The following is a 27,737-nucleotide window of genomic DNA, read 5'->3' on the forward strand; positions in this document are numbered from 1 at the left end:
TTTGTTTTTGGTTTATTGCAAAACCCATGTCTTGCAATTTAATGATACCTATTTCATGATATTGCAGAGACAAATAGGAATTAATAACACATAAGCAATCAAAATTTAATACACAGTGCAATAAAATATCAAAATTTCAAAATGAAGGAAATGCTGAAATTTTACCTAATTTCACCTATTTGCACTGAAACAGGTATAGTTGCCCAAGAAACGCTTCAATAGACATCATATTTGATACATGTGTAGAACCTATCAATTTCTAATACATGTTAAAGGGAATTTGGTTGCAAATGAAATTTAGTGGTATATTGGGGGGGGGGGGGGATTTATGCAAGAAGAAGAAAAAAAAGGGGGGGGGGGGGTGATAATGTCGGTTTTGTAGAGTTAAAATCTTCAGATAACGTAATAATATCATTGCACATGTCATGCATAAGCATTAATGAAGGGTAAAAATTATTGTTTGTTGTACTTTGACCCAATATTGGAGGGAGAGAGGTTATTTTGAAAACATCTTCCACCATTACCTTCCACCAATAAATAGTACATTTATTGTAGCCATGTACAATAATCGTGTATTCAAAGCGTTTTTGCTTTCTATCAAATTCAGCAGGCAATTACAACATATGATATATCTCTCATGTTTTAAATTCACTCTGCATATGTAGTTTTATTGTAAGTAAAGCCATAAAGGATGGGGGGGGGGTGATATTACTGTAAGTCAGGTAATGTAAAAAAAAATTCATGAACATCACATACAAGATCATGAAAGACACATTCATTATAAACATAGAGATTTAATCATTGCAATTCTTTCTTTTTTTTTCTTCTTCGTTTTTGTTGTAACTTTCAACTGAAACTATTGGCAAAACTATCCCATAGAAGAACATTCAATTTTTCTGTACATTTATACCCAAAGAAAATAAAAAAATTAAAGCACAAGTGTGAGTGTTAGGAAATCTGACATCTAGAAAATCCTGAGAGATGTAAAATAACCTCCAAGCAGTGACTAAAAAATTAAAACAGTTTTCCTTAACCACTTATGAGTTCAGTCATAGATAATATATATTGGATAATAATTGGTTACATTCAATTGCAACAATATCACTGATGATATTCTGGAGGTCTTTGTCATTTTCTGGACCCTCCCCATTTTTCACCACCATGTCAATACAAGGAAAGTAATTGTTTGGTTCCTTGGAAAGCAGGGGTATGACTGTCTTACTTCAGAAACATCTGCAAAATAACAAAAACAATTCTTATTATTGCATGAGTTTGCCTATTGTCAGGACCCCTCCCCCCCCTCCCCCCCCTCCCCCCCCCCCCCCTTGGTCATACAGAAAACCCAGACATATTAGCATCACATGTGTTTTGAACGTTAAATAACCAGAAACGTTATTATAATATTTAGAGGTTTTATGGCTACGTTTAACCATAAATTACAATTTCAGCAGCTTACCCTTTGGTATTAAAATCCTCCTTGCAATTTGTTCACTGTTTTCATTGCACAATAATATGCATCTCTTTTAATCATTAAATTTGAATTTAGAGACCGAGATAAAGATTTTCATTTTATTGTGAGAATTTCAAATGAGTATGCACTGATATACTCTTTGTGATCTAATAAAATTTTAAATTTGATAATTAATTGATTTATAGATGGTGTTTCTTTTTCTAGTGTTCTCATAAAAAACAATATTTCATGGGTCAAGTTGTCTAAACAAGGGGTGAGTTCTCTAACCAAGGTGTTAAGTTGCCTAAACATGGCTTGCCTGAAACATAACACTGAAAGTAACACAAGATGTGAAACACTAATGGCAACAAAAAACTATAAACAAGGTCCAAAATTTTGATTTGAAAAGAGGTCTTGTCACAAGGATTGTTAATATGAAATATGACAGCCTATCATTCACCCAGTTTTAAAATTTGGGTCAAATTCCAAATTTAAGGTCACAAGGTCAAAAACTTTAGCACAAAAAGTAACTTGACTTGTAACCCATTGATTGAAATGCAGGTGTATAAATTTTCAAATCAATAGTTGCAGATACATTGCCAAAAAGGTCATAAAAACTGTTAATGCACAGATGTATAGACAGGCTGAGGCCTGAGGCCAGATAAAATAATGTGTGGTTCTGGTTACACTCCCTTGAAACATATGGTAGGTAGGTAGGTATTTTATTTCATTTTTTTTAAATTTACTTTTTTAATGATAGATTTTAGATGGAAACACAATTTTCTTTTACTTTCACTTCTTTTCATTTACCATTTATATATATACACCTATCAAAATTGGTAGGGATCACCCTAGTTTTGACAATTCTTATATATGTATTTCAAATAAAAAAATAAATACAGGGGGAAAAAATCAGTGCAATTGCCAAAATTATGTTTTTTGAACATGAAAGTAGGAATGATATTTCAACTAGAGTACTGTTTTCAAGCCCTTCCAAGTTTTTAAATCTATTCAACATTTTCAAAAATAAGGAGGGTAATCGCTTATTATATTCAAGCAACCTGAGATTTGCACTATTGTTTATGTAAGCACTCTTTAGTTCTACTTCTAAGTCACTTTCTGTCTAATGTTAGATGACTTGTAATAAGTGTTTACAGTTTAGCATTTTAGTGGTATCTATATATTGGCTGAAGGAAAACGGGTCAAAAACCTATATATATATATATTGTGGTATATACTATACAATCTTGAAAAAAGGTGTGCATTATATTCGGCAAAATACGGTAACTGATTTTGGAAATGGTCAAAAAATGTTTAGGGTTGGGGGTAAAAACTAGGGACGGTCGGGTAACCGGAACCACACATATTCTTTAATTTGACCTGTTCACTGTCGGGCTCTTGACTATAGGCAGGGTTTTAATTAAAACAAATATCTTATATACTCTTAAGTTTAATATTTTTTAATTTTTCTGCAGAAATATTTATACAATACTACATATACATATGGTATATGCTACATCTATAATGTGAACTTGTTGTCTTACATAAAACAAAATTTTATTTATCGAAATCACAGGAAAGTTTCAAAGTGATTAGACGCATTTCACATTACCTAAACCTGCATTTATTATTAAGTGTGTAATAAACACGATACAATGTAAATAACAGAATAATTAATAAAATCTTACTTCTTTCTGATTTTCAATTCATTAATCACAGATCTCACAAATATCTCCATAGACTCATACATAAATATTTAATGACATTTGATTTTATTTAAAATTATCTTGATTCCAATATGCACTGCTAAATAAATTTTCTGTTTATAGAACAAAAAAAACCCTAGTACTTAAACTACAGTTACATTAATATTAATGCACACCCCTCCCTTCAATCAATTCTATTATCGTTTTCTTTAAAAGTTAAAAAAAAATGTCTAAAAACTACAATATAAATTGCTCTTACATTCTCCAGAAAAATCCTGGACCTGAATTTTACTTTATTTGTTTGACTTAATTCAGTTTCCATCCATAATTCTATCAACTTATATGTTAGTTGTTAACCTAGAGGGTGTCACTTAAATTCCTATTAGATTTTATTCAGACATTTGTTTGCATCATACCTTTCAACTCTTTCTTTACATCTGTCTTAATATGGACACAATTTTTGTGTTTCTCAATGCATTGTCTTGTCTGCAAACACATATATTTCATTATATTTCCTAAATATATTGTAACAGTATTTTAATCTAGAAAATTGTGCATTCAGCAAATTGATATCTTAAAAATTTCAAATAGAAAAATAGAAGTAAAATTTTATAGATTTCATCTATGAGTATTTATGCATAAGTGCATATTTCAATATCTGTTAGTGCAGGGAGATATAAAAACAATTTAACTTACCAGAATCAATGGAACATGTGTTGTCAGCTTGAGTAATGTGGCAAATATATCGGCTTTGGAGTCACGGAGTCATCCCCCCCCCCCCCCTCTTTCACATCTGAGTTAGATTTGTCATGTAATGGGTGACAACATGTTGTTCTTTATTCAAAGTCAATGTCCATGATTGGCATAGGCATGATGATGTCTGTTAAGTCTAGATCATAGTTAATGCACACCAGCTGTGCAGTGCAGTGAACAAAGATTCTGGAATTCACACAATTTCGGATGGACATTTAAAAATCTCAATTGTGCTGAAGTATACTTCTTGCAATCCTGATGTAAATAAACACCCTCTTTCGTTGAAATTTTCACCAAGGCTATAAATTCATCTTCCATTTCATGTTGTTGTCATCTGCCTTATGAATCATTTTTCCTTACCTTCTTCCCATGAGAGTTCCACAAAGGGAGATAATATTTTGATAAAATTTCCGAATTTCATACCCCAAATAAATGACTTTCTATTTATTTGCAACCAAATTCCCGTTTAGTAGTGATAATTTATGCATAATTCTGTGTTTTAAACCACGAAACTATTTATTTTAAGTGTTTCTTGGGGTTTTATGACTCACTAAAAATAGCATTCAATTTGAAAGTTACATAATCTTACTAGTTCAAACACTATACGACTTAAATCTGGAGAATGAATTTTAAAGTTATGTTCACCAATTCGAAGGTATCGTTCAAATAGACTATGCGGAACTGAAATTGTATGTGATTATTCTGCTTTTGATATTCTAATGACTAGCTGAAAATACACCATTTTTGCGTGAAATTGATGTGTATGTTGTGCTAAAAATAGAACGGCCCATTAGGTGTTAGTTCGGGAGGTACTCATCGATTTTGCCACAAAATATGATATAACTAGTAAAATACTTCTGAAATATCATAAAAAGGTCTGAAAATTTGACAACACCTTCCATAATATTTTTTTTTGGTTTTGCATGGTTCTATCGTAGACAGCCTCTTAAGTAAGTGCTTGTGTATACTACCCCTTTCCCCGGAGTTGCCATTTTCTGACACCCCCTCTCCCACCGATTGTAACAGTATGTTGTTTCACCAATATGAATAAAATGAAAATGAAAAAATAAAATACCGAAAAAGAAATAACCTTTCAAATCTTATTATTTCTTCTATGGTATTCACCTTTAGAAATGATTTTACAAGCCTATCCAATTAAGATGAGGTTTTCATCCCCCTGATAACAACATTGAAAACATAAAGTTACAATAACAACCCCTTTTTCTGTTCTTCAGTTGTTGTTTTTGCTCTCTCTCTCTCTCTCTCTCTCTCTCTCTCTCTCTCTCTCTCTCTCTCTCTCTCTGTTTTCTTGTGAATATGTGATCACCATTTGATAACTTATTATTTCCATTCTCTGTCCATAGGTATTGCTGTCATAGTGTCGCAATTACAATATTCTTGGAAAACACTTTCTAACCTTTATACAAACATTTATCTAATGCCTCGTTCACACGAAAAAAAAAGTTAATGCGAATTAAATATGAACCACATTCACACGGAAATTTTAATGCGCATCCATGTGAACGAGGCATAAACTTAATCAAATCATGGTGCAAAATGTTTAAGACGAAATGTTTTTACCGCTTGAAAAGAAAGTTCTGAAATTTTTATTTTAATTTATGGATTTGCTCGATTTAAAAAAAAATCTTAGCTGCATATGTTATCTTAAATTCCAATTCATCTTGTGGTTAAAAAATCATCTGTTGCCTTTTTAAGGATTTAATTTAAAACGGTTAACGTTTACAGTAGTCTTGCAATCCAGCGTTGACATAGGTATTCGCGAGCAGCTACATACCCAATGAGTTTTTCACCCTACTCATCCTCCCTGAAAAAAGAAAAAAAATCAATAAACAAAAAAAAAAAAAAAAAAAAACAAAAAACACAACAACAAAAAAAGAAAAAAAAAAAGAAAACAAAAATCCGATCCATTAAGGTACTACTGACATTTGTTAATACTAGTAATTGATGGCTGTGAGTAATTTGAAAATTTTGTTCAAATGAATACCGACTGGTCACTGCGTTTTATATCGTTATATTTCTTTCAAAAATTAGAAGTTAGATGAGAAATTGGGAAATCTTTCTTTAAAAATATATAATCATGTAGAACACAACACAATGTTTCAAGTTTGTCTTTTAAGAAATCATATGACTTCGCTGTATTTGTCATTTCTATTCATCCATTTTGACCAGCTTTGTCTGATCACGAAATTATATTAAGGCAGAAAAGAAGAGCATCCTTTTGCCCCTTGACGGCAGTGTCGTTCTCAAACGTGTCGGCTATCCTTTGAAACGAGAAAAGTTCAAGGTCTAACTACTCAAACCTCCATTCTTTACTGAAGACAGATTGAAGCACGATGTGGAGAATGACTGTGATTAAGTATTATCTTATATACTTGCTAGATATTCTTCATTAAAACGTAGAGTTAATGGTTAGTGTATTTTTTTTTTCACCGTATGTATTTTCTATTTAATACAGTGGTATTTGATGATCACAATTCGATTTAACATTTCCTTAGAATGTGAGACACATGTATATTGAGATTATACACTTTGATTTGATTTAGATAATGAGGTACACATTACGAGATTTCATCAGGCGAACGAAAATATCTTCGGAATCATTTGAGAACATTGGAATACTATGAGGCGAATATGTGAGAATTTATCAAATGATTAAGAATTGTTTTCGAATTATTTGAGAACATTCTTGCGATTGTCGAGAAATGCAATTACAGTTGATCGGAATGAAATGATGAAATAACATGATATCAGAGGAATGAAAATTATGTTGGGTTAATGGTTTTTAATATTGTTTGGTAACACTGTGCTACGAAAAAACCAAGTATTCTTCTTCTTAGCTGTCATTTAATAAAAAGGTGCACATATCACATATCAAAATTTGTAATTTATTCCAGCACGTGTTTTATGCTAGATGCAATCAATTCATTAATTTAACAGTCTCATTACGTTAAAAGTAATTTTTACAATAAGGATCGAACTAAATCGAACAACAATATGAATTACTATAACACATTTTCATTTTTCCATTTCAAGAAAAATATTTCATAAGGAAATCCCCATATAAAATACTAGAATGGCATCCATTTATAATTGCGTGGTAAAGTGTTCCAAAATTTCCAATATTTTATTCTTTCTTTTAGTTAGCAATTACAGCAAATTATTGAACATTTTGTTTTGATGAGTTAATAGTACTACCATAACTTGTATATCCATTATACAGCATTATTACAAGCCAAGCCTAGCGACTCTCAGTACTCACAGTCCTTTGATCTACCTTATGGTTATAGAAATTAATTCTAATAGTTCTTTCGACGAAATATTGCGATAATTAACCACAATATGGACTTATATCTAACCCCATATTTCAAAAAGCCTAGTTAATTAGAACATATGGGGAGTCACGTGGCACAGTGACGTCATATGCGACCTTCGTCGATCAACTTGTAGGGAAAAGTAGTGATATATATACATTTGTGTTTTAAAAACTCGGGTTTTAAGGGCCTAATTTATTTACCGTGGATAGCGTTTATTTCGATGTTGACAAATTTCCCGCGTTATATGTTTTATCCACCAGTGCATACAAATAGCGATCAGTGGCGGATTTAAGCCCCCCCCCCCCCCTTACATTTTCAAATTTTATGTAAATCGTGGTATCTTGTTTAGAAAAATGTACTAAACGATAGAAGAAGCAATAATTTCTTCCACTCCCAGAGAAATAAATGACAAAATCTTTTGATTTCTTGAATTACTTGATTATGAGAACGTAATTTTGTTTTCCAAAATCCCATAAAATTTGCGTCATCTTATTAATTTCACCTTATTAAAAATTATAAAATATTTAATATAGTACAAATGACTAAATAGGAGACATATTTCAGGCCCTATAAAATCTGTAAAATCCAGGAGCTTCCGGGGGATTCGCCTCGTGGGTCCTCACCAGGGCTTCGCCCTGGACCCACTGGAGGCCTCAAGGCGGCCCCCAGACCCCCTGCCTCATACAGTGGCGCCCCCCGTAACCGCAATTCCTGGATCCGCCCCTGGCGATGCAAACGCAGCCCAAATTTTGCGAGGAAAGCGAGTATGCAATCTGCAATTGCGAATAAATAATTTTTACATGGGGTCGCCGTCTAAACACTATTTGGTAATGTTATTCCTTGAAACATCAATAATTACCGTGGTTTTTTTGTTTTTTGTTTTTTTTTCTAAATGAACAATGCAATCATTATTAAATTCATTTTTGGATTAGATAAATTATATTACGATGTATCATTGACAACCAGGCCTAGGCCTAGTCACGGGTGCATTTCTAAAAAAATAAAAATAAAAATGATCAAATTTATACTGGAAATCATATAATACTTTATTTCAATCAAGCAATTTTATTCATCATTATTATTTTAATCTACACGTTACATTATGTGTGTCCAAGGGTCCGTGTTTGCCCAACTATCTATTTTTTATTGCTTGTAGGAGTTATGAGATTGATCACTGTTCGTTATCTTCACCTTGCAATAGGAAGTGGCAGCGGGGCGTACTGCACTTATTGTTGTTACGTACACGTTCATTGGACAAACAAAATTAAGCATTCAAATTCAATTCAAAGTTAGGAAATACAATATTCCATTACGTATTTATAATTGAGAGTTCAATTATTGTTCATCTTTAATTTTTTTTAATATTAAATCTACTAGTTGGTAGAAACTGGGAGCACAAGTTATGTCTGTACATGTATATTGTTAAATGTACAAGGTGAAGGTCAGTTGGTGCGAGTGTTTATTGAATTTGAAGAGCAGGACGGAATGCATATAATGCTGTAGGCCTACATGTAACTGTGCTTAGCTTCGATAGAACCATTTTCTCGCAGTTTATCTACGTCTTTATCCAAGTGCTTTTTTAAAAAAGTACAGAAACAAATGCTACTGGGTTTTTTTTTTTTTTTGGTTTTTTTTTTTGTTTTGTTTTGTTTTTTTTTTTTGTGGCAAAGTTGTTGTGCCGACAAAAAATATTCACGTCAATCATGCACTGTAATTTTACTTGGGTACCCTTTATACAAAGTGATATAAGAATTTTCCTTGTACTTTTCAAATAAAAACAATATTCATAGTGCTGAAGATGTGTATTTTAGTAAGAAAGTTTGCTTAAGTTATTAGAAGTATCGGTCCCCCTACGCCACAAGATTTTCACCCCTACATCACATGGGTTTTTTAATCAAATACTCAGCATATCATGATTTTGTGGTGGTTTTTTCAGACGAATATTGAGTTTACATGGTCTATGAGAAGCTTGACCCCAAGTGGCCCATACAGCAACTCGTAACCCTTGTGCGGGCTGGAGAGAACGCAAGGATGAGAGGGTTTATCATCGGGCCCGTGGGTATACACCAAGAAAATGTGGAATACAGTGTTGATTTCTATGTGGCTCCCATAGAGAATACGATTATGTGGGAATGGAGTTCCTACATCAGCAGAAAGCTCACTTGAATTTGGAGTATGACATTCATGGGAAGTAGACAGTCCCCGTGACGTTCTGAAAAGGTCTGAAAAGTAAACCCACCCTCGCGAGGCCCTATTTCGTACCCTTATGACCCAAACCGATGGCGGAAAATGATAGCCTTAAGGGACCCCTTCCTTCTTTGCATACTACTTTTTCGGACTCTTCAAAGATTAAGTTGTTATTAGTCTTCATTGCGTCCTTACAAAATGTAAAATCATGAACTTTCAGGTTAGTTCAATTGTTCTTAAACGTCTTTCTGATAGTTCAATATAACCGACTTCAATTTACAAGTAAGTGGAGTGGAGTGTAATATATTATTCTAGTACTGTGCAAAAATATGTTTCCTGTATTGTATTCTTGTGTGTGTCTGTGTGCCAAGTCATGTGTTATATAGGCTTGTCCGAAAACTTTGTAATTTAGTGTGCATATCGCAATCAGACTGCGCAATATTTTAAAAAGGAATCAAATAGTTGAAAGTTTTTGTATGAGAGGGTAAGGAAGTGGAAATGGAAAAAAAATAACTTCTTGATCGAGTCAGGAGTGTGATTTTTTAAAATAAATAAATGAAGAAAAGAGTTTAAAATCGAATTGGTAATCGAACATTTACTTGTTTCAAATGTCTCCAATAACAACTTGCATAATTATGTTGTACTACGTCAGAACAGAACTACTGATTTCTGCTCACCAAAGCTTGGATTTTCGTGTGTGGATCTGACATATCATGGTATCCCCCCCCCCCCCCAACGTATAAAATTAGGAATGCTTTCAATGTTTTTCAGGGCTAAATTTATTCCATCACTACCAATCGACTCTTTCAAAAATAAACCAGATTACATTGTTTGAGCAACTCACTCCAACGTAACCGGACGTCTGCAAATCCTTTGTACATTTGTAGCATGCAGAGGGATTGTTTTGCATGCAGATATATTTGAAATGCAGTAGAATAGATAATTAAATCAAAGTAATCTTTTATTTGTTAAATATTGCACGACTAATATAAATCATTTTTGATAGGTGAAGGGGGGGGGGGACGTGCCACTTCTCAGTTGTAGTCTTTGGGAGATAAGTAAATTTGAACCACCTTTTTGTTTTAACGTCTCTGTACCTTCCCGCTTTTCTTCCTTGAGATCTGTGATTATGTAGGCACGTATCGTGTCAAAACAGAATTGCAAAGACGGATATAAAGTCCCCACCCCTACCCCCTATTTTGCCACAAATTTACAAAATTAGTAAAACTTCAGATCTGGCACTCAAAAGGCTTAGTAATTAGTATTTTGACTGATACTTGACTTTCCTATGTGTTCTCCCCTTCCTGGAAATCTTGGATCCGCAACTGAATTATATGTAAAATTACCAAACATAGATGCGAGTTGGGAAGTCATATTCGGCTGAGTTTCAGGGGCAGACATGTTTATGATATTTTTGGCGCAAAAAATAGAAAACAAACATGCAATCAAGCAAATTCTATGAATTGACCGATGGTTAGGTGATCATCATCAGTAGCAGGTAGCCTAATAATGCCAGGACGTGGTAGAATGGTGCCCGAGTGTAAACGGGGAGTGTCGAGACAAAGTTCTCCAGTAGTCAGCTGGTCTATACAAATAAGATAAATCACATACTCTCGCCGACTTATTCAACCATTACTATAAATTCAGGTGGTTCGATTATTGTTACTTTATTTTTTAAAATAATTGTGTAAATGTCACTTTGAAGGTGGTTTGTAAAGATGGATTTCTTTAACATGGTTCATGGTTATACTTGTATTTGAAACTAGAGTATTTTTGTGAGTAGTCAACTGGAAATCTGTCATTGACCTCTCTGTTATACAGGATGGGTTAAATTTCACTCGCCAATCGCATAAAATGTAAGATGAGTTGTAGAAAACGTTGGTTTCGTTCCCAAATAGTTAAATTGGCCATTACATTGTGGTCTTTCAGAGAGGGTGGGTGTTCACTAACAATTCTTTTCAGAGACAATGCCTTACAATAAATTAAAAACTACATTCGATGTGATATTTACATCAATGTGTATTATTTACGACTAGCATAATAATGACCTTTTGACCCGGCATGATGTGTGCAAAACATATACGAAGGCAAAGTGGCCAGGTTAAAATGCAGGATAATTAAAGTGGCCAGGTTAAAATGCAGGATAGTTCTTAGAGAATATATAACGGAAATCGAATGGTTTCTATGTTCAACTTGTTTATCTGTGTATAATGGTAGTCATTGTGCATCGATAAAGTGGCTTTTTGTTAAAGATTCGAAACAGTATTTTACGTTTCGCAGTTATAGAATAATATACCAGAATTTTTAAAATATTACCCAACATTGGAAACTTTTAAATCCGCTTATCTTAGAATTTTTTTCATTCGGGAAATTAAAACCATATAGATTTGTTTTTGATTATTTTCAGTTTTATTTTTATTTGTTTATTTATTTATTTTGTTTTATTTTCAGTTTTAAATATCTAAATAGCATACATGTATGTATACGGCATACCTCCATATACTATTTTATATTGTATCTGTATAATACTACTGTCTGTATATATGTTTTCAGGACCACAATGTAAACTAGTTTTAAACTAATTGTGCTATCCTGTTTAAATAAAGGACATTATCATTATTATTATTATTATTATAGTAACATGTAGGGAAAGTTGGTTGACGGGAATTTCTACTTTCACTTTTAAGAACGCGGTATGCAGACGACAGGACGGGATGCTGCACATTTTGCCCCATGGCGAAAACGAAAATTCTGAAACCATAGTGCACAGCTATAGAACTCTACCAACTACCTTCCAATATATTATTTGGGTACTATGTAAAATGTAAGAGGAATTCAGGGAAGCATATTTTTTTCTTTTAGAAAATCAGACCATTACAGATTTCCATTACCCCAGATCTGGCCTGAGAACCATTTTTAGCTCACCTGAACCGAAGGTTCAAGTGAGCTTTTCTGATCACATTTTGTCCGTCATCCGTCCGTCTGTCTGTCCGTCTGTCTATCCGTCCGTCTGTCCGTCTGTAAACTTTTCACATTTTCAACTTCTTCTCCAGAACCACTGGACCAATTTCAACCAAACTTGACCACAACCATCCTTGGGTGAAGGGCATTTAAGTTTGTTCAAATAAAGGGCCATGTCCCTTTGAAAGGGGAGATAATCACAAAAATGCAAAAATAGGGTGGGATCATTTAAAAATCTTCTTAAGAACCACTGGGCCAGTAAAGCTGAAATTTACCTGAAAGCTTCCTCACATATTGCATATTCAAGTTTGTTCAAATCATGGCCCCCGGGGGTAGGATGGGACCACAAGGGGGATCAAAGTTTTACATACAAATATATAGGGAAAAACTTTAAAAAGCTTCTTCTCAAGAACCACTAAACCAGAAAAGCTGAGATTTACATGAAAGCTTCCTGACATAATGCAGATTCAAGTTTGCTCAAATCATGGGCCCCGGGGGTAGGATGGGACGACAAGGGGGGATCAAAGTTTTACATACAACTATATAGGGAAAAACTTTAAAAATCTTCTTCTCAAGAACCACTGAGCCAGAAAAGCTGATTTTTACATGAAAACTTTCTGACATAGTGCAGATTCAAGTTTGTTCAAATCATGTCCCCCGGGGGTAGGATGGGGCCACAAGGGGGATCAACGTTTTACATACAATACATAGTTAAAATCTTCTTCTCAATAACCACTGAGTCAGAAAAGCTGATATTTACAAGAAAGCTTTCTGACATAGTGCAGATTCAAGTTTATTCAAATCATGGCCCCCGGGGGGTAGGATGGGGCCTCAAGTGGGGAGGGGGTCAAAGTTTTACATACAAATATGGGGGAAATCTTTAAAAATCTTCTTCTCAAGAACCATTGGGCCAAAGAAGTTGACATTTACATGAACGCTTTCTGACGTAGTGTAGATTCAAGTTTGCAAAAATTCTTGGCCTCCAGGGGTAGTTGGGGCCATAATAGGGACTAAGGTTTTACATGCAAATATATATGGAAAGTCTTCAGATATGGGCCAAGGTGACTCAGGTGAGCGATGTGGCCGATGTGCCTCTTGTTTATGTGGCCAAATGTTCAAAATGTACACCGTAAAAACAAGAAACACTTGTTATTGGATCAGAAAAAGTATAATTATTTTGTGCTTTAATAAAGCAATTTTAACCTGTGTGAACACATCCTGTTTTGAAGTCATACTGGTCCCTACTGTGAGGAGAACTGCACTTCATCTGACACAGCATTCCATAGTAAGGATAATGACATCTGATATCGCAGAATCTGCCCGTGTATCCCACTGCACAATCTAACAAATAGGGAATGAATGTGTTGAGAAATAAACAGCAGCAAATAGTAATGAACATAATAATAATCATAAAATGAACAAGAGGCCCAGAGACCTTATCGGTCACCTGAATATTAGCTGAATACTAGTGAAAAAGTAGCATTACTCCCAAGGGCTATGGGATTTAGAAAACATTTCCTGTTATGAATATCTAAGCCAAATTCTAATAAAAGAATATATGGTCTTTAAACTTCACTGACATCAAAAGTACATACACTAATGAAAGGATTTACATAATATAATAGGTGTATTAACATTAAAACATCAAAAGATATGACTAATTTGGACCCATCTTAAAGTCAAAACCCTGGGTTACCCTAGGTTGTGAAATTAACCATTTTTGTACATCCTTTTCTGCTATTCCTAAGTATGCATTTAGATTGTATACAGTATCAACAAACTTACACATAAATACTATAAACTAAGTTAGTCCCCACCCTTGGGTCAAAATTCCTACTCCAGGGATCATAAAATTTACGATTTTTTGTAAAGGACTACCTGCTCTTTCTAAATATCCATTTAGTTTCAATTTAGTATCAATAACACTAAAGAAGATGTTATTTAAGGGTTTTCCCCCTTAACCGGGGGGTCATGAAATGTACACTTCCTGCTCTACATCACTATGCATTTAGTTTGTCTTATACATGTGCGGTTCTAGAGAGGAAGCTTTTTGAAAATTTATAGATTTTGAATAATTTGTGCTCTGCACCTAAGGCCCCAGGGGTGTAGGAATCCTGAAATTTACAATTTATGTCCCCCTTGTTCCAAAAATGATTCATACCATTTGAGAAGAAGTTAAAAATGTATATTATTCACACATTTAATAACTGTCCATCCTGGCCCCACCCTAATACCAAACCCCTACCCCTGGGAGTATCAAATGTATAATTTTGATAAAGGACTATCTGCTCTTTTTAAATGTCAATTTACTTTCAATTTAGTATCAATAGCACTAACGAAGATGGTATTTAAGTGTTTTACACATAAACACTCTATAAGTTTGACCCCGCCCTGAGGTGAGAATCCCTACTCCGGAGATCATGATATTTACAATTTAGGTAGAAACCTCACTGCTCTACATCACTATGCATTTTGTTTTTTCTTACACATGTCCGAATCTTGAGAAGAAGAATTTTAAAGAAGTGGTCAATTTTAGACAATTTTTGTCCCGCCTCTAATTCCCTAGGGGTACTGGAGTTCTGGCATTTTTAATTTATGCCCCCTTGTCCCGAAAATGCTTCATATCAAATTTGAGAAGAATTGGACCGATGGTTATTAAGAAAAAGTTAAAAATGTTTAATTTTTAACGCACTGTGCACAACGACGGACGACAACCATATTGCAATAGGACACCTGAGTAAAAGAGAAGGAAAAATGGAGAGAAAAAAAAAACCACAAAAAAAAAACCACAAAAAAAAGTTGTTGGAGTAAATCAAATGTTGAAAATTATAAATGTACAGTATTTGATTATATTTGTGTATGCATGTGTTTATCGGTGTACTTTGTGAACGATACAGCATCCGGTGATTAAGAACTTAAAACATATTGAAAGTACATTGTAAGTGAATAGAGAATCCGGAAAACTTAAATGGGAATAAAATATTACCGGTTTTAAGATAAATCCCATTTCGTTAACCATTTGGTAACCTATAATTCGTGTTTGATTTTGGAAATGTTAAACGTTCAAGAAATGCGATTTTCTGGGATACATTGTCAAAAACTTGCAGATTCAGATTTTATTCCTAGCATGAAAGGTGAAGATAACGAACAGTGATCAATCTCATAACTCCTACAAGCAATGCAGAATAGATAGTTGGGCAAACACGAATCCCTGGACACATCAGAGGTGGGATCATGTGCCTAGGAGGAGTAAGCTTCTCCTGTCGACTGGTCACACCCTGCGTGAAACCTATATCCAGAAATGACAAATGCAGCGAAGTCATGTTTCTTAAAAGATAAACTCGAAACATTGTGTTGTGTTCTACATTATTATATATTTTAAAGAAAGTTTTCCCGATTGAGTATATAACATTCTGATTTTTGAAAGAAATATAGCGATAAATGACGCAGTGACCAGTCGGTACTCATTTTAACAAAATTTCCAATTGCACTCAATTACTAGTTTCAACAAATGTCAGTAGTCCATTAATGGATTCGAACATTTTATTGTTTCTTACTTTTGTTCTTGTCTTTTTCAAGGAGGGTGGGTGAAAAACTCATTATGTACATGTATGAAAGATGAAGATAACGAACAGTGATCAGTCTCAAAACTCCTATAAGAAATACAAAATAGATAGCTGGGCAAACATGGACCCCTGGACATACCAGAGGTGGGATCATGTGCCTAAAAGGAGTAAGCATCCCCTGTCGGCCGTTCACACCCGCCGTGAGCCCTATATCCAGATCAGGTAAACTGTGTATGTAGCTGCTCGATAACGCCCCTGTCAACGTTGGATTGCAATAGTATTGTAAACTGTTAATCAAATCCTTTAAAAATCAACCAATGATTTTTTTAACACTAGATTAACGGGGATTAAAATAATGTAAGCAGTTGATTTTTTTTAATCGGGCAAATACATTAATTTCATCAAAAGCAAAATTTCAGGAATTTCTTTACAAGCGGTAAAAACATTTCTTCTTAAAATATTTTGCACCATAAATTGATTCAGTTTATGCCCCGTTCACACGGATGCACATTAAAATTTCCGTATGAACGCTGTTCGGATTTAATTTGCATTAATTTACATTACGTTTAATGCGAATTCAATTCTTGGTTAGGTAAATGTTCGTATAAAAGTTAGAAAGTGTTTTACAAGAATATTGTAATATTATTCTAAATGATGAAAAGTCCAGTAAACCAGACAGCCGTGTCTTATCCTGCCTCTAAAAATAATCTTGAAATTTCATTGGCTGAAAACAATACTACATACATCGATATTATGCCTCTTACAAACCTAGCATTGTCAATATGCCCCTTCCATGAGGTTTATTGACCACACATGTACATCATGACACCACGAGAATACTTAAAACCCAGTCACTAAAAAGTAGTCATCGCCTATTCAGAAGTCATGGATCCATAAGAACATTGTTTTTCTATTAAACTAGATGACACTCCGCGCAAGTACGGGAAATCATAAATAATATTACATAGAGGAAGGACCTTTTTAAGGCATGTTTGTAGTTTTACGCACATGAATTGAATGAACAATATCTTTAATTCAAATGAATTAAAAACAATGTTTGAATACTTGCGTGCAGTAGTTTTGTTACATTTATTTATATCATAAATAGTATATAAAACTTAATTATTAGGAAGTCAAATTATATTGGAGCTCCAAATTAAATGTTCCTTATATAACATAAATTCTCTCTCTCTCTCTCTCTCTCTCTCTCTCTCTCTCTCTCTCTCTCTCTCTCTCTCTATCCGTGTGTGTGTGTGTGTGTATTGAAAAATATGTAAATGCTTTTACGAATGCAATTGTAATCCGTCATGCCGAATAGTTGACCAAAGACAAACTAAACGGTCGTTCATAATTTCAAAATTTGAAACTCGGTATGTCTTTATATTGGTACCTTTCTCCAATGCGACAATTTAAGGTCAAAATCATGAATAAACATGGCTTCTTCTAGGCAAACACAATAATCGAAACAAAATGCCCCATATGAATGACAAACAGAAAAACTGCTATATCGTAAACAGTGGCCTGATTTCTTGGACTTTGCCACGGTCTGGTAGTGTAAGAAATGTTTTAACTTGAAATCTAGTTTGCCAATACAACCTATCATTGCGTCAAATGCTGTCTGACGTGTTTCATACCGATTGTCAGGCCGTTCTTGGCAAACTGTTTGTGATTACGGATAACTCCATTTACCTGATCAGGATATTGGGCTCACGGCGGGTGCGACTGGTCGACAGGGGATGCTTACTCCTGATAGGCACCTGATATCACCCTGGTGTGTCCAGGGGTCCGTGTTAGCCCAACTATCTGTTTTGTATTGCTTATGGGAGTTATGAGATTGATCGCTGTTCGTTACATTATAAGACACAAACTTCCTGAACAGTCCCGGACCGTTGGATATGTGACATATCGGACAGATTTCGACTTATTACTTACTTTCAAAATACGTGTCATCACTAAACACGTTCAACCTAAATAAAACACTTTTTTTGTGTTAATCGATGTGTTTGTACATATGAATAATTACAAAACGTTGTAACAGTGACTTCTATAATCACGGGAAAAATTAAGAACATCGAAAATATATCAGATGAATATTATATATCGTATTTAATTTTTTTTCCCGATGTTTCAGATCGTTGGTTTCGAGAGAAAGGTGTGCTTCGTTGAATGAAATGTACAGTGTATATATGAATACGTAATAAAATTATAGATCTTCATTAAATGATAAATATGGGCCTCGTCAAAACTATTATAAGTATAACTAACACTGAACACCAACACAATGTTATGCTAATCAAGTAAGCAACTTCTCGGGTTGTTTTTCGGCCCGAGAAGCCTCGTTCTGGGCGCTTCGTTCTGGAAATTTCCATAAGGCTGATCACAGGAGCTCGTCACGAATTGACCCTCTCTATTCTATATTTACACAAGGGAGGAATCCAGAATCCCATAAGTCGCTAACTCAAATTTTCATCCGTCTCCTTTTTATATTTCAAGGACGTTAAATCTAAGAAGCCCTATCTCGATCGATCGAGGAAAGATCATAGTTTGTAAAAATACGTAACATCTGTTTGCACCGGCAATAAATATGAAGAACCAATGCATTTTCTGTCGGTTTTCAACCACAGAAACTTTTCCTCAATCACCCGAAATAGAGACGCGTTCTCATTGGTCAATTCAATTCGCTCTTATGCTGTACTATCGGGTCATAATGTTTTGATCGCAAGTGTTGCAGGCACAGGGGTTTTTTTTTTTTCATTAAGAAATAATCTTTAAAAATGTTCTCTGCTCTCAAATATGTGTGAGAAAAGCTAAATACATGGTCTATGTATGGGATATGATATTCAGGTGACCGAGAGGCCTTTGAGCTCGAGTTTGGTGTACAATTGAATTGACCAATAAGAATGCGCTTTCTATTTTGGGTGATGGAGGAAAAGTTCCTGTGGTTCGAAAACGACAGAAAATGTATTGCTTCATGATATTTATTGCCGGTGCAAACATATACATGTATTAGTTATTTTTACAAAATATGATCTTTCCTCGATCGATCGAGACCGGGATCGTAATATTTAACGTCCTTGAAATATAAAAAAGGAGACGAATGAAAATTTGAGTCTGCAGTTTCTGGGATTCCGGATTCCTCCCTTGTGTAAATATAGAATGGACGATGTCAAATGTTAATAAGACAAAACTTTCGTGACGAGCCCCTATTTGCTGATTCAAGACTAAATCACGGATTGAAGAAGCAAACAGGCATATTTTATTGATTCAACAATTATAAAAACTTGTTTCTTCTGTAAGATCAAAATCAAGCATCGATAAATAAGGAATTTCTTCAGATCGTATTAACTGGCTTATATTCACCAAAGCGTACATGTATCCACCACTCTACTCTCATTTTTGCTATCTCAGGGTAGCTTATCGATTGATTGAATATTGTTGAATGTCCCTCTCGAGAATATTTCACTCATATGGAGACGTCACCACTGTCGGTGAAGGACTGAAAAATTTAGGCCTACATGTATGCTCTGTGCTTACGGTCTTTGAGCAGGGATATACCTCTACCGTGCCACTCCTGCTGTGACACGGGACCTCGGTTTCTGCGGTCTCATCCGAAGGACCGCGCTATTTAGTCGCCTCTTACGACAAGCAAGGGACACTGAAGACCTATTCTAACCCGAATCCCGACGGGACAGGTAGTTTAGTTTATCGAAAACGAAAGTAAATTTTTGATTAATTTTACGATACTTACTAATCAAGTAAGATTTTAATATATAGCTTATGGACTTCACCTCACATATGAAACAATATCAAAGGTGCAAGCTGGAGCAAGAGTTTCAAAGTTTATTGACAAAAATTGTTAATTATAAGTGTATATATGCCATTAATTAATGTATACATAAAATCATCGGCAGGATAAATTCGTTGTGTAGATACTTAATGGGATAATACGGAAATATGTACGGGGTGCTTTAAAAGAAAATATATTGGACTCGGCGTTCACCTCGCCGAATATGATTTTTCTTGGTAATGCCTTGTAGTGTTCTTGGAAATGATACACATCGGATTTAACCAGTAACTCGGGCAACGTGATTCAACACATGTTAATCATTCAGATATTTATTAAAATCTATACTTCCGGCCAAATACAAGGGAGATAATCAATATAACTATAACCAAGAATTATCCTTCTTAGAATATAATGAAATCATAATTAATCATACACTACAAGTCTCGTATCTCAGCGCTCAGCATCAATGGCGCCTACCTTTAATCACTACCATTTACAAAATCACTTTGTTTTATAATATTAGAGATCATTCGTCAGATATGTTTATGCAAACTTAAAGATGTGGCACTATACATTGCAAATGATATAGGATCCACATGTTTACATTCTGGAATAAACGAGTTTAATGATAATTTATGAAATCTTTTTTTATCCCTGCATATGTACACTGTAACATAAAGGTAGTCCTCACCTCTAAAGGAATATCAAATGATTCGGTTCCTAAACAAGATCGACATTAGTGGTCGTTTTTCAAATTTAGTGGTTGTTTTTCAAATTGTACATGTACTAAGCTATCTAAAAAAAACAAGATATGAACGGTAGGAAAAGAACAGCATTGCTTTTGTATTTATTCGTATTTTTGTGAGAGAGAGAGAGAGAGAGAGAGAGAGAGAGAGAGAGAGAGAGAGAGAGAGAGAGAGAGAGAGAGAGGGGGGGGGGCAGGATTTACATTATTGGTCGTTTGTCAATATTTCATAAATTTGTACTCTGACTAAGGGAAAAACCTCAGTTTATCAGCATTGTTTTATAAGTTATTCGGTATGAAACTGAAAATCCGCTACATTATATATTCAATGTAGGTATTCATCCAATAGCTACAAAGTAGTAACTACACGTGTATTTGTTGTTGACATGAAGAGGATTAATATTCTGAGAAGAATTCTTCTGTGAAGGAAACTATACAACCGAAATCGCTGACAATTCAAGTCAAATTTCAATATAGTTATCGTCATTTACCGAAAATATTTAATTTTCTTTTCGATCATTCCATTGGTAAAACGTTTGACAAAAAACCTAAAATTGGCATATCTATCGGGACCTTTTGATGTTGTATTGACCAACTTGAAGTACATGTAGGTCACGTATAGAGATCTACATTGTTTCATTTACCTTATCTGATTTGAAGGAAAACAAAAGGTGTCACTTGGACAAACGATTGGCCCTCTAGGTAGCAGATTAAAAAAATCGCATTAAATTTCTTTTCTTTGTCATTTGAACATCCTGTGGACTTTTGTGTTATCAATTCATGTTATTGTAGTTAGGTACATGTAGTAGTCTAGAGTAACACATTTGTTCAGTTTGTGGTGTATATACTTGGTAATGCATCGAAATGAAATAGTACAGTATTTCAATTGGAGACAAAATATAGAAGTTAGAGAGTAATGACAATGAGGCATTATTGTATTTCTAATTGATAATTAATTATTAACGCACGCCCAGATTAAATTTTCACAATAATTAATATTGGAGAGGTGCAAACGGGTATTGATTATCAGGGGGAAAGTGGATTATATGAAGAAATTTTGCACCTTATAGAAAAGGTAAAAAACAAGATTTGCTTATAGGACTTATGAGATTAATCACTGTTCGTTATCTTCGCCTTTCATTAAAGATCAATTAACACATGTATCACTGTCGAACATTTACGCAGTTGATATGATTGATAGTTTTCAAGACTGTCTGTTTTTCTTGTTTTTACCTTAAATCGCTGGTCTGCAGATGTAAACTGTGTTTGACCCTCATGCATGTGACAGTGAAGCTAAATGCTAATCCAAACTGTCATTGTGTTTCAATGACAGTATGCAGATTTTCAAACTTAGATTTAGATTTACTCTCTAGTGTTTTTCTTTTTTCACCTTCAATATAGATTGATTGACTGATTGTACATATATGTATGGAGTCTAGCGTCGTATTGACAATGTTTCAGTCATTTTACGGTGGTTAAGTAATAGGATATGATCAGTTTTGAAGAGTTTTTGGAACAGCATAGGAATGAAACAGAATTGATTTGCAGTATATATATAGTATTAGTATTTTTGTGACAATTTGCTTCATTAGTCACCTCCTTTCAGTACTTTGATGTTTTAAAGGACCCTATACGTTTCCGTATTACCCCTTTAATTGTCTATATAAGTTATAATATAACGTGTTTAAAATTCAAAGACATGTCACTCATAGTTCAGTTCTCTTTTTGATGAAATAATGATGGGCTGAAATTCAGATATCTCCGTTAAAACTATGCGAAGTGAGGGAATAATTATTATTTTAAAGAATTACAATAAATCAAAAATGAAACGCAAAGTATATTAAAACCAGTAGCAAGTGATTTGTTGTAAACAGACCAATTTCATTTAATTTAACGTAGTCCATTGTGATGTACTGATTACGTGCTCTTATTAAAGGATTATATGGTACATGAACATTCAATCAATAGTGAGTGAAACGTAGATTGAGAAACTAATTGTCACTAATGTTTAAAATTAGTTTACGAGGCGGATGTTTAAAAAATCCATTGTTCTAATTAGTTACTATAATTACTCAAGTTTAACCAAAATTATACAGTTGTCTGTTTTTATCGTCTATTAATATCAATTTTAATGGAAATTAATACGAATAGAGATATGGAACTTGAAAATATAAACTCGTCTTTGAGATAGATGGTAAAACGATATTATTTGCTGTGGTCCTTTCACTGCATGGAATTTTAATTTTTGATCACGATTTTTCAATTATGTCCAATGCAGCGGGGAAAAAATTGTAAAGTGTTATGTAGTGGGGAAGGGGCAATACATCACAAATTTAAACATCGTGATATAAAATATACAAGTTCCTAGTATTTTAACAGTTGTGATTTACAACCAGAATAAGCCCAAAAAATATATATTAACCTATCCGTCAAGTTTTTTGTGTATTACACTGTGATTCTCATAATGTCAACATCGTGATGTTATATAGTTTTTCTGTTGAAAAACAACACAAAGTTTCAACAACTGTAAAACGAAAACTAGAAAAGGTATAGTTATAAAATAAATTGTTCTGTAGCCTATAAATCCGAGAGCAACAACTGTGAACGTCTCATTTATTTTGGCGAAAGGGCCAATTTTAGTACTTTGTGGCTCTGGTTCTTTTGAATCACTGTATTCTGACCTTGAAATTGATTTAAAGTATCTGTTCTCAGAATCTATTTAACTGTGACTCTTTCAATTTTTCTCCCTCTGCTATTGAAGTACATGAGCACGTATATTGTTGTAGGCGTCAGATAATTTGTCAACACTACCCTGCATGGCAGCATCTGTGGCATTGTTGAGGGCGCAGTCATCAGTAACCATGAGTTCATTGACGATGTAAAGTTTAGCCTTAGGTTTGCTTGAAGCCTTCTGAGATTGAGGACTGATCATTCTGAGTCCCTAAATCCATCAATCAGCATGATCGAGAACATCATATTGAATAAGGTGGGAGCAAACACGCAGTACTGTTTGACTCTGTTGGATACTGCGAATGGTGCAAAAGTCTCCCCGACTGTCTTGAACTCTAGCCAGTATTCCACCGTTAAGCTGGCGTACATGTGCAATATTGATGAATTTCCTGGGGCAACCATTCCCATACATGATTTTCCACAGACCCTCTCTGTTGATAGTAATACAGGCTTTGGTCAAATCAACATACGTGGCGTCGGTGGCCGAGTGATTAGGCCGTCAGACTCTCGACCGAAAGGTCGTGGGTTCGAGTCCTAGCCGCGGCAGGGCTGACGTTGTGTCCTTGGGAAAGGTACTTTACATGAATTTCCTCACTCCACCCAAGTGTAAAAGGGGTACCTGGCTATAGACAGTGAAAGATATTGTTGGAATGTTAGTGCTCTAGCGCTTGTAATGGCAGCTTGCACTGTATGCTTCCTAGGAGGCTGTGAAAGTTCTAGATTGATATAAGGTCTGCCGGGGTAATAATGTACATTGATTATTGTAAAGCGCTTTGAGCAGGAAACGCTGGAAAAGGCGCTATATAAAACCAATCATCATTATCATTATTACAAGTCAGCGTTTAGTTCCTCACATTTCTCTTGCAGATGCCTAGCCGCAAATACCATATCGGTAGTTCCACGGAAGCCGTACTGACTTTCAGGTAGGGTAACTTGTTCAAGGTGGGTGGGAAAATGACTCTGGCCAAGATGTTTGCCTGCGATGGAAGGCAGGGAGATTCCACGGTGGTTGTCACATATACCTGCTGGTTTTCTTTACGTTTGTAAAGATGCACAATGGGTGCGCCTTAGAAGTCCTTTATAACTATCTCATGCTTCCATACAAGCTGGAAGAGTTGATGAAGTTTTCCTGATGATACCACGCCGCCTTCTTTGCCAACGTCGGTAGAAATGACATATGCACCAGAGACAGATGGCGTATTGCTTAATCCGACTCCTTTAAGGTGGTGCAGCCATTCAATGTCTCATCTATCGGAATCTGAAGTAGCCGATCAATCTGTTGTTGATGGTGGACTTCTTCCTGATAATCAATATGAAGACCAAAGTGATGTATCAGCCTGCTCCGGGAATGTCATAGATTGTGCCTAAATCAACATCAACATAAAAAACGGCGACTGAACGCGGGGGAAAATTCATCTTCCTCAGCAGCAACCCATTCAGAAACGTCCTCATTGATGACGAGATCAATGCTAGACTTGTTGAAACCATTATTGCATTCGGCAGACTCCACAAGAACGTGCAGAACAGAAGAGGCATCACCACAGAGACCAAGATCAATGTGTACAGGGCCGTGGTCATCATCACACAGCTCTATGGAGGTAAAACATGGATAATCTACCAACACCATGCAAGAAAGCTGAACCACTTTCACACCACAAGCTTCAGAAAATCCTTGGCATAGCATGGGAAGACAGGATACCTTGAGGTGTCGACCAGAGCTGGCCTGATAAGTATCTACACTGGGGTTCGCTAGGCAGGTCAAGTGGCTCGCATGCTAGACCATCTGTTGTCTAAGAAGCTCCTGTTCGGCGAACTACAACATGAAAAGTCTTTTCCAGGAGACCAGATCAAATCCTTTAAAGATAACCCAAAGACCACGCGGAGGGCCTTCAACATCAACCACGCCATATGGGACTAGACAGACTAGAACAGAGACATATGGGAGCAGCTGTCTGCATAGGGACAGAGTACTGCGAAGCAGAATTTCGTCAGCTCACCAGAGCAGGCAGGCGAGGAAGAAAAGAACCAACAGGTCACCTGCAGCCTATTGTCTTTCCATACTGTCAGAAGATGTTTCAAGCGAAGACATTACAAGCATATGTATAGTGAAAACTTCCAATGGTGTTCAGTATTTTTTGTGCTATACAGCCAGGTGATGAGTCTGACTGCGGAAGTCCAGCTGGTATATGAAACACTTTTAAAAGGGGAAACCATGCTGTTCAATTTACATGGAAGGGTAAACAACATAAATTCTAATCATCTATGTCCATATACACAATTTGCACATAGAAAATTCAAAGTTATGTAGATGACTTTCCTTGTGCTTGTACAATATGAATAAAAAAGTAATTGATGTCATTTGACAATGCTACATTTTACTCAAATTTAATCTACATGTCCACATTTGCCTAGATGATATAACTCAAAATCGGTTCTAATCTATCAAAATTCGCAAGTTGACTATGTTTTAGCCACAAACGTATAATCGGTTGCTTACGGGAATTATGGAAGAAGAATGGCTACACAATCTGAAAATAGTTTATTTCGTATGGAATAAAGTAGAATTATGCAATAGACGCGCAACGACGTATTGTTATATCTGTGATATTTTAAATCGTTCAACTGAAAGTTTTGTTGGATGTTTTCGCATTCTAGACGTCCGTATTTTGTGAGAACATTTCTCTTTTCATGATTTTCCTGCATTGCCGAATGTTTGCTGTTGAAGAGATTTTTATTTCATTCATTCAAAAGATTTACATAATGTAGAGTTCCTTGGACATTGTTGTTTGATTTTATTCTCAGGAATAGACATAAACTTTTCATTTTTTCTCACTTGTCCTTTGGACCAGTAATCCCGAACAGCATTGACGTAGCAACTGGTGTTGACAATGTAATATTTCTTTTATTTTAATATATATTGGTTGCGCTGCCTCCCATTTTTCAATGGCAGTTGAGAAGTAATATTTCTACTGCAATGACTCCCTCCCACTTTGAAACGCACTGCTACGGGTCTGTACATACATTGTAGGTCTTTAACACCTACATCAGAGATTTTTAATGTGACATGTATGGAGAGTTTATTCATCCCTAGTTTGGCTCTAATACCCGGAAGAATTTATCATCCTATACACAGGAAGGATTTACTTTCCTAATCATACGACGGTATTTCCATCCAACAGTAAGAGTTTGAGTTTAGAAGGAAATTTTCTCTAATAGAGGCGGTTAGTCGAAGGAGGCCACAAAATTGAGACCCTGTAACACAACAGATGTAGCAACATAAATATACCTCCCTGTTCAAAGGCTGTAGGTGCCGAAAATATAATACCTAAATTGTGCAGTTCTTCACCGGCAATAGTGACATCTCCATATAAGTGCAAAATTCTCGAGCGGGACTTTGAACAATATACAACCATCCCTTAAAATATTCTATGCCAATCTTCACTCAACCTTAGGGATAAACAATCAGTGTTGTGGGAGAACTCTTTCATTAACTTAATCACATCGTAGGAAAGGTATGTATAAACGTATTGCAATGGACGCATCATATCTATTATAATGAGTTAGTGTGTTACTATATATGATAACCCCCGTTCAGAATAATGATAACATTTAACGAATAATACAGTATTCCTTAATTAACATGATAAAATATATGTTACCTGTACACATTTTTAGTGTTTCGTTCCATATTTGACCTGAGCAGCATCCATTGTCTCTATAAGATGGACAAAAGATTTATTTGAGAATCTGAACAAGCTATTTCATAATTACAAGAGTCTGAACATCGCCAAATTTTCTTTCTATATCAAAACAATCTTTAAAATACCTGTTGCCACAGAGTCCTTTACAATCTGCAACAGAGATAGTAATAACCACAAGGAAAAGTCGGAGTGACCAGTACATATTCCTCACATCTCGCAGAAAATTGTAAAACTACAATTTAAATTGATACGATAATTTCCTTCCTGTTTTATTGCTATGAAGGATGTTTGATATGTAATGTATATTGTACGATATCGCAAAAGTATTCGACTCAAATAGTGAAATAAACATTACATCCCTTCAAAGTATTCTTCGTGGTTTGATTTACATAATTTCAATCTCTCAATCCATTTCTGAAATGCGTCACGGTACGCTAATTTAGGTAGATCTCTGAGGCACTGACTGATGGCTGAGCCAACGCTTGTGGGGACTTGTAACGGGGACCAGATACGAACTTTTTAAGTTTTGGAAAAAGGAAAAAGGCGCATGGAGCTAGATCTGTAGTGTGCTGAGTGTGGCAAGACGGTAATCTTCTCCGACTTCAAAAATTGCTTCACGAGCTCAGATGTATGTGATGGAGCATTATCATGTAAAAGAACATGCCTAAATCCTGACACAGCGCATCGTTTATGATAATATTTCTTGAGATTGTTTAGTATAACATCTCTGTAATACCGACCTGTAACACTTTTGCCCTTCGGCACCGGGATTTGTATGGCTATACCATCACATGAGAAGAATATGCAATTAAGAAC

General features: G+C 35.1%; 1 protein-coding gene across 3 annotated transcripts; it reads right to left on the reverse strand.

Annotated features, from left to right (window-relative positions):
* LOC125668174 (uncharacterized) lies at positions 1–27,180 on the reverse strand. 3 transcript variants are annotated; one of them, XR_008801218.1, is made up of 5 exons: positions 27,047–27,180; positions 26,880–26,935; positions 13,596–13,733; positions 3,573–5,734; positions 1–1,233 (listed from the first exon to the last, which is right to left on the reverse strand). XR_008801218.1 is itself a non-coding variant. In XM_056158879.1 (4 exons), the coding sequence occupies exons 1-4, from the start codon at positions 27,121–27,123 to the stop codon at positions 5,697–5,699; spliced, it is 309 nt and encodes a 102-aa protein (XP_056014854.1). In that variant the 5' UTR covers positions 27,124–27,180; the 3' UTR covers positions 3,338–5,696. The 3 variants fall into 3 exon arrangements, 2 of the variants coding, with proteins under 2 accessions (XP_056014854.1, XP_056014853.1); XM_056158879.1 differs by lacking the exon at positions 1–1,233 and having other exon boundaries at positions 3,338–5,734; XM_056158878.1 differs by lacking the exons at positions 1–1,233; positions 3,573–5,734 and adding an exon at positions 7,774–8,017.
* Positions 27,181–27,737: the final 557 nt, after the last annotated feature.

The sequence above is a fragment of the Ostrea edulis genome, chromosome 3 (genome assembly GCF_947568905.1).
Source record: "Ostrea edulis chromosome 3, xbOstEdul1.1, whole genome shotgun sequence".
NCBI classification, from domain to species: Eukaryota; Metazoa; Mollusca; class Bivalvia; order Ostreida; family Ostreidae; genus Ostrea; species Ostrea edulis.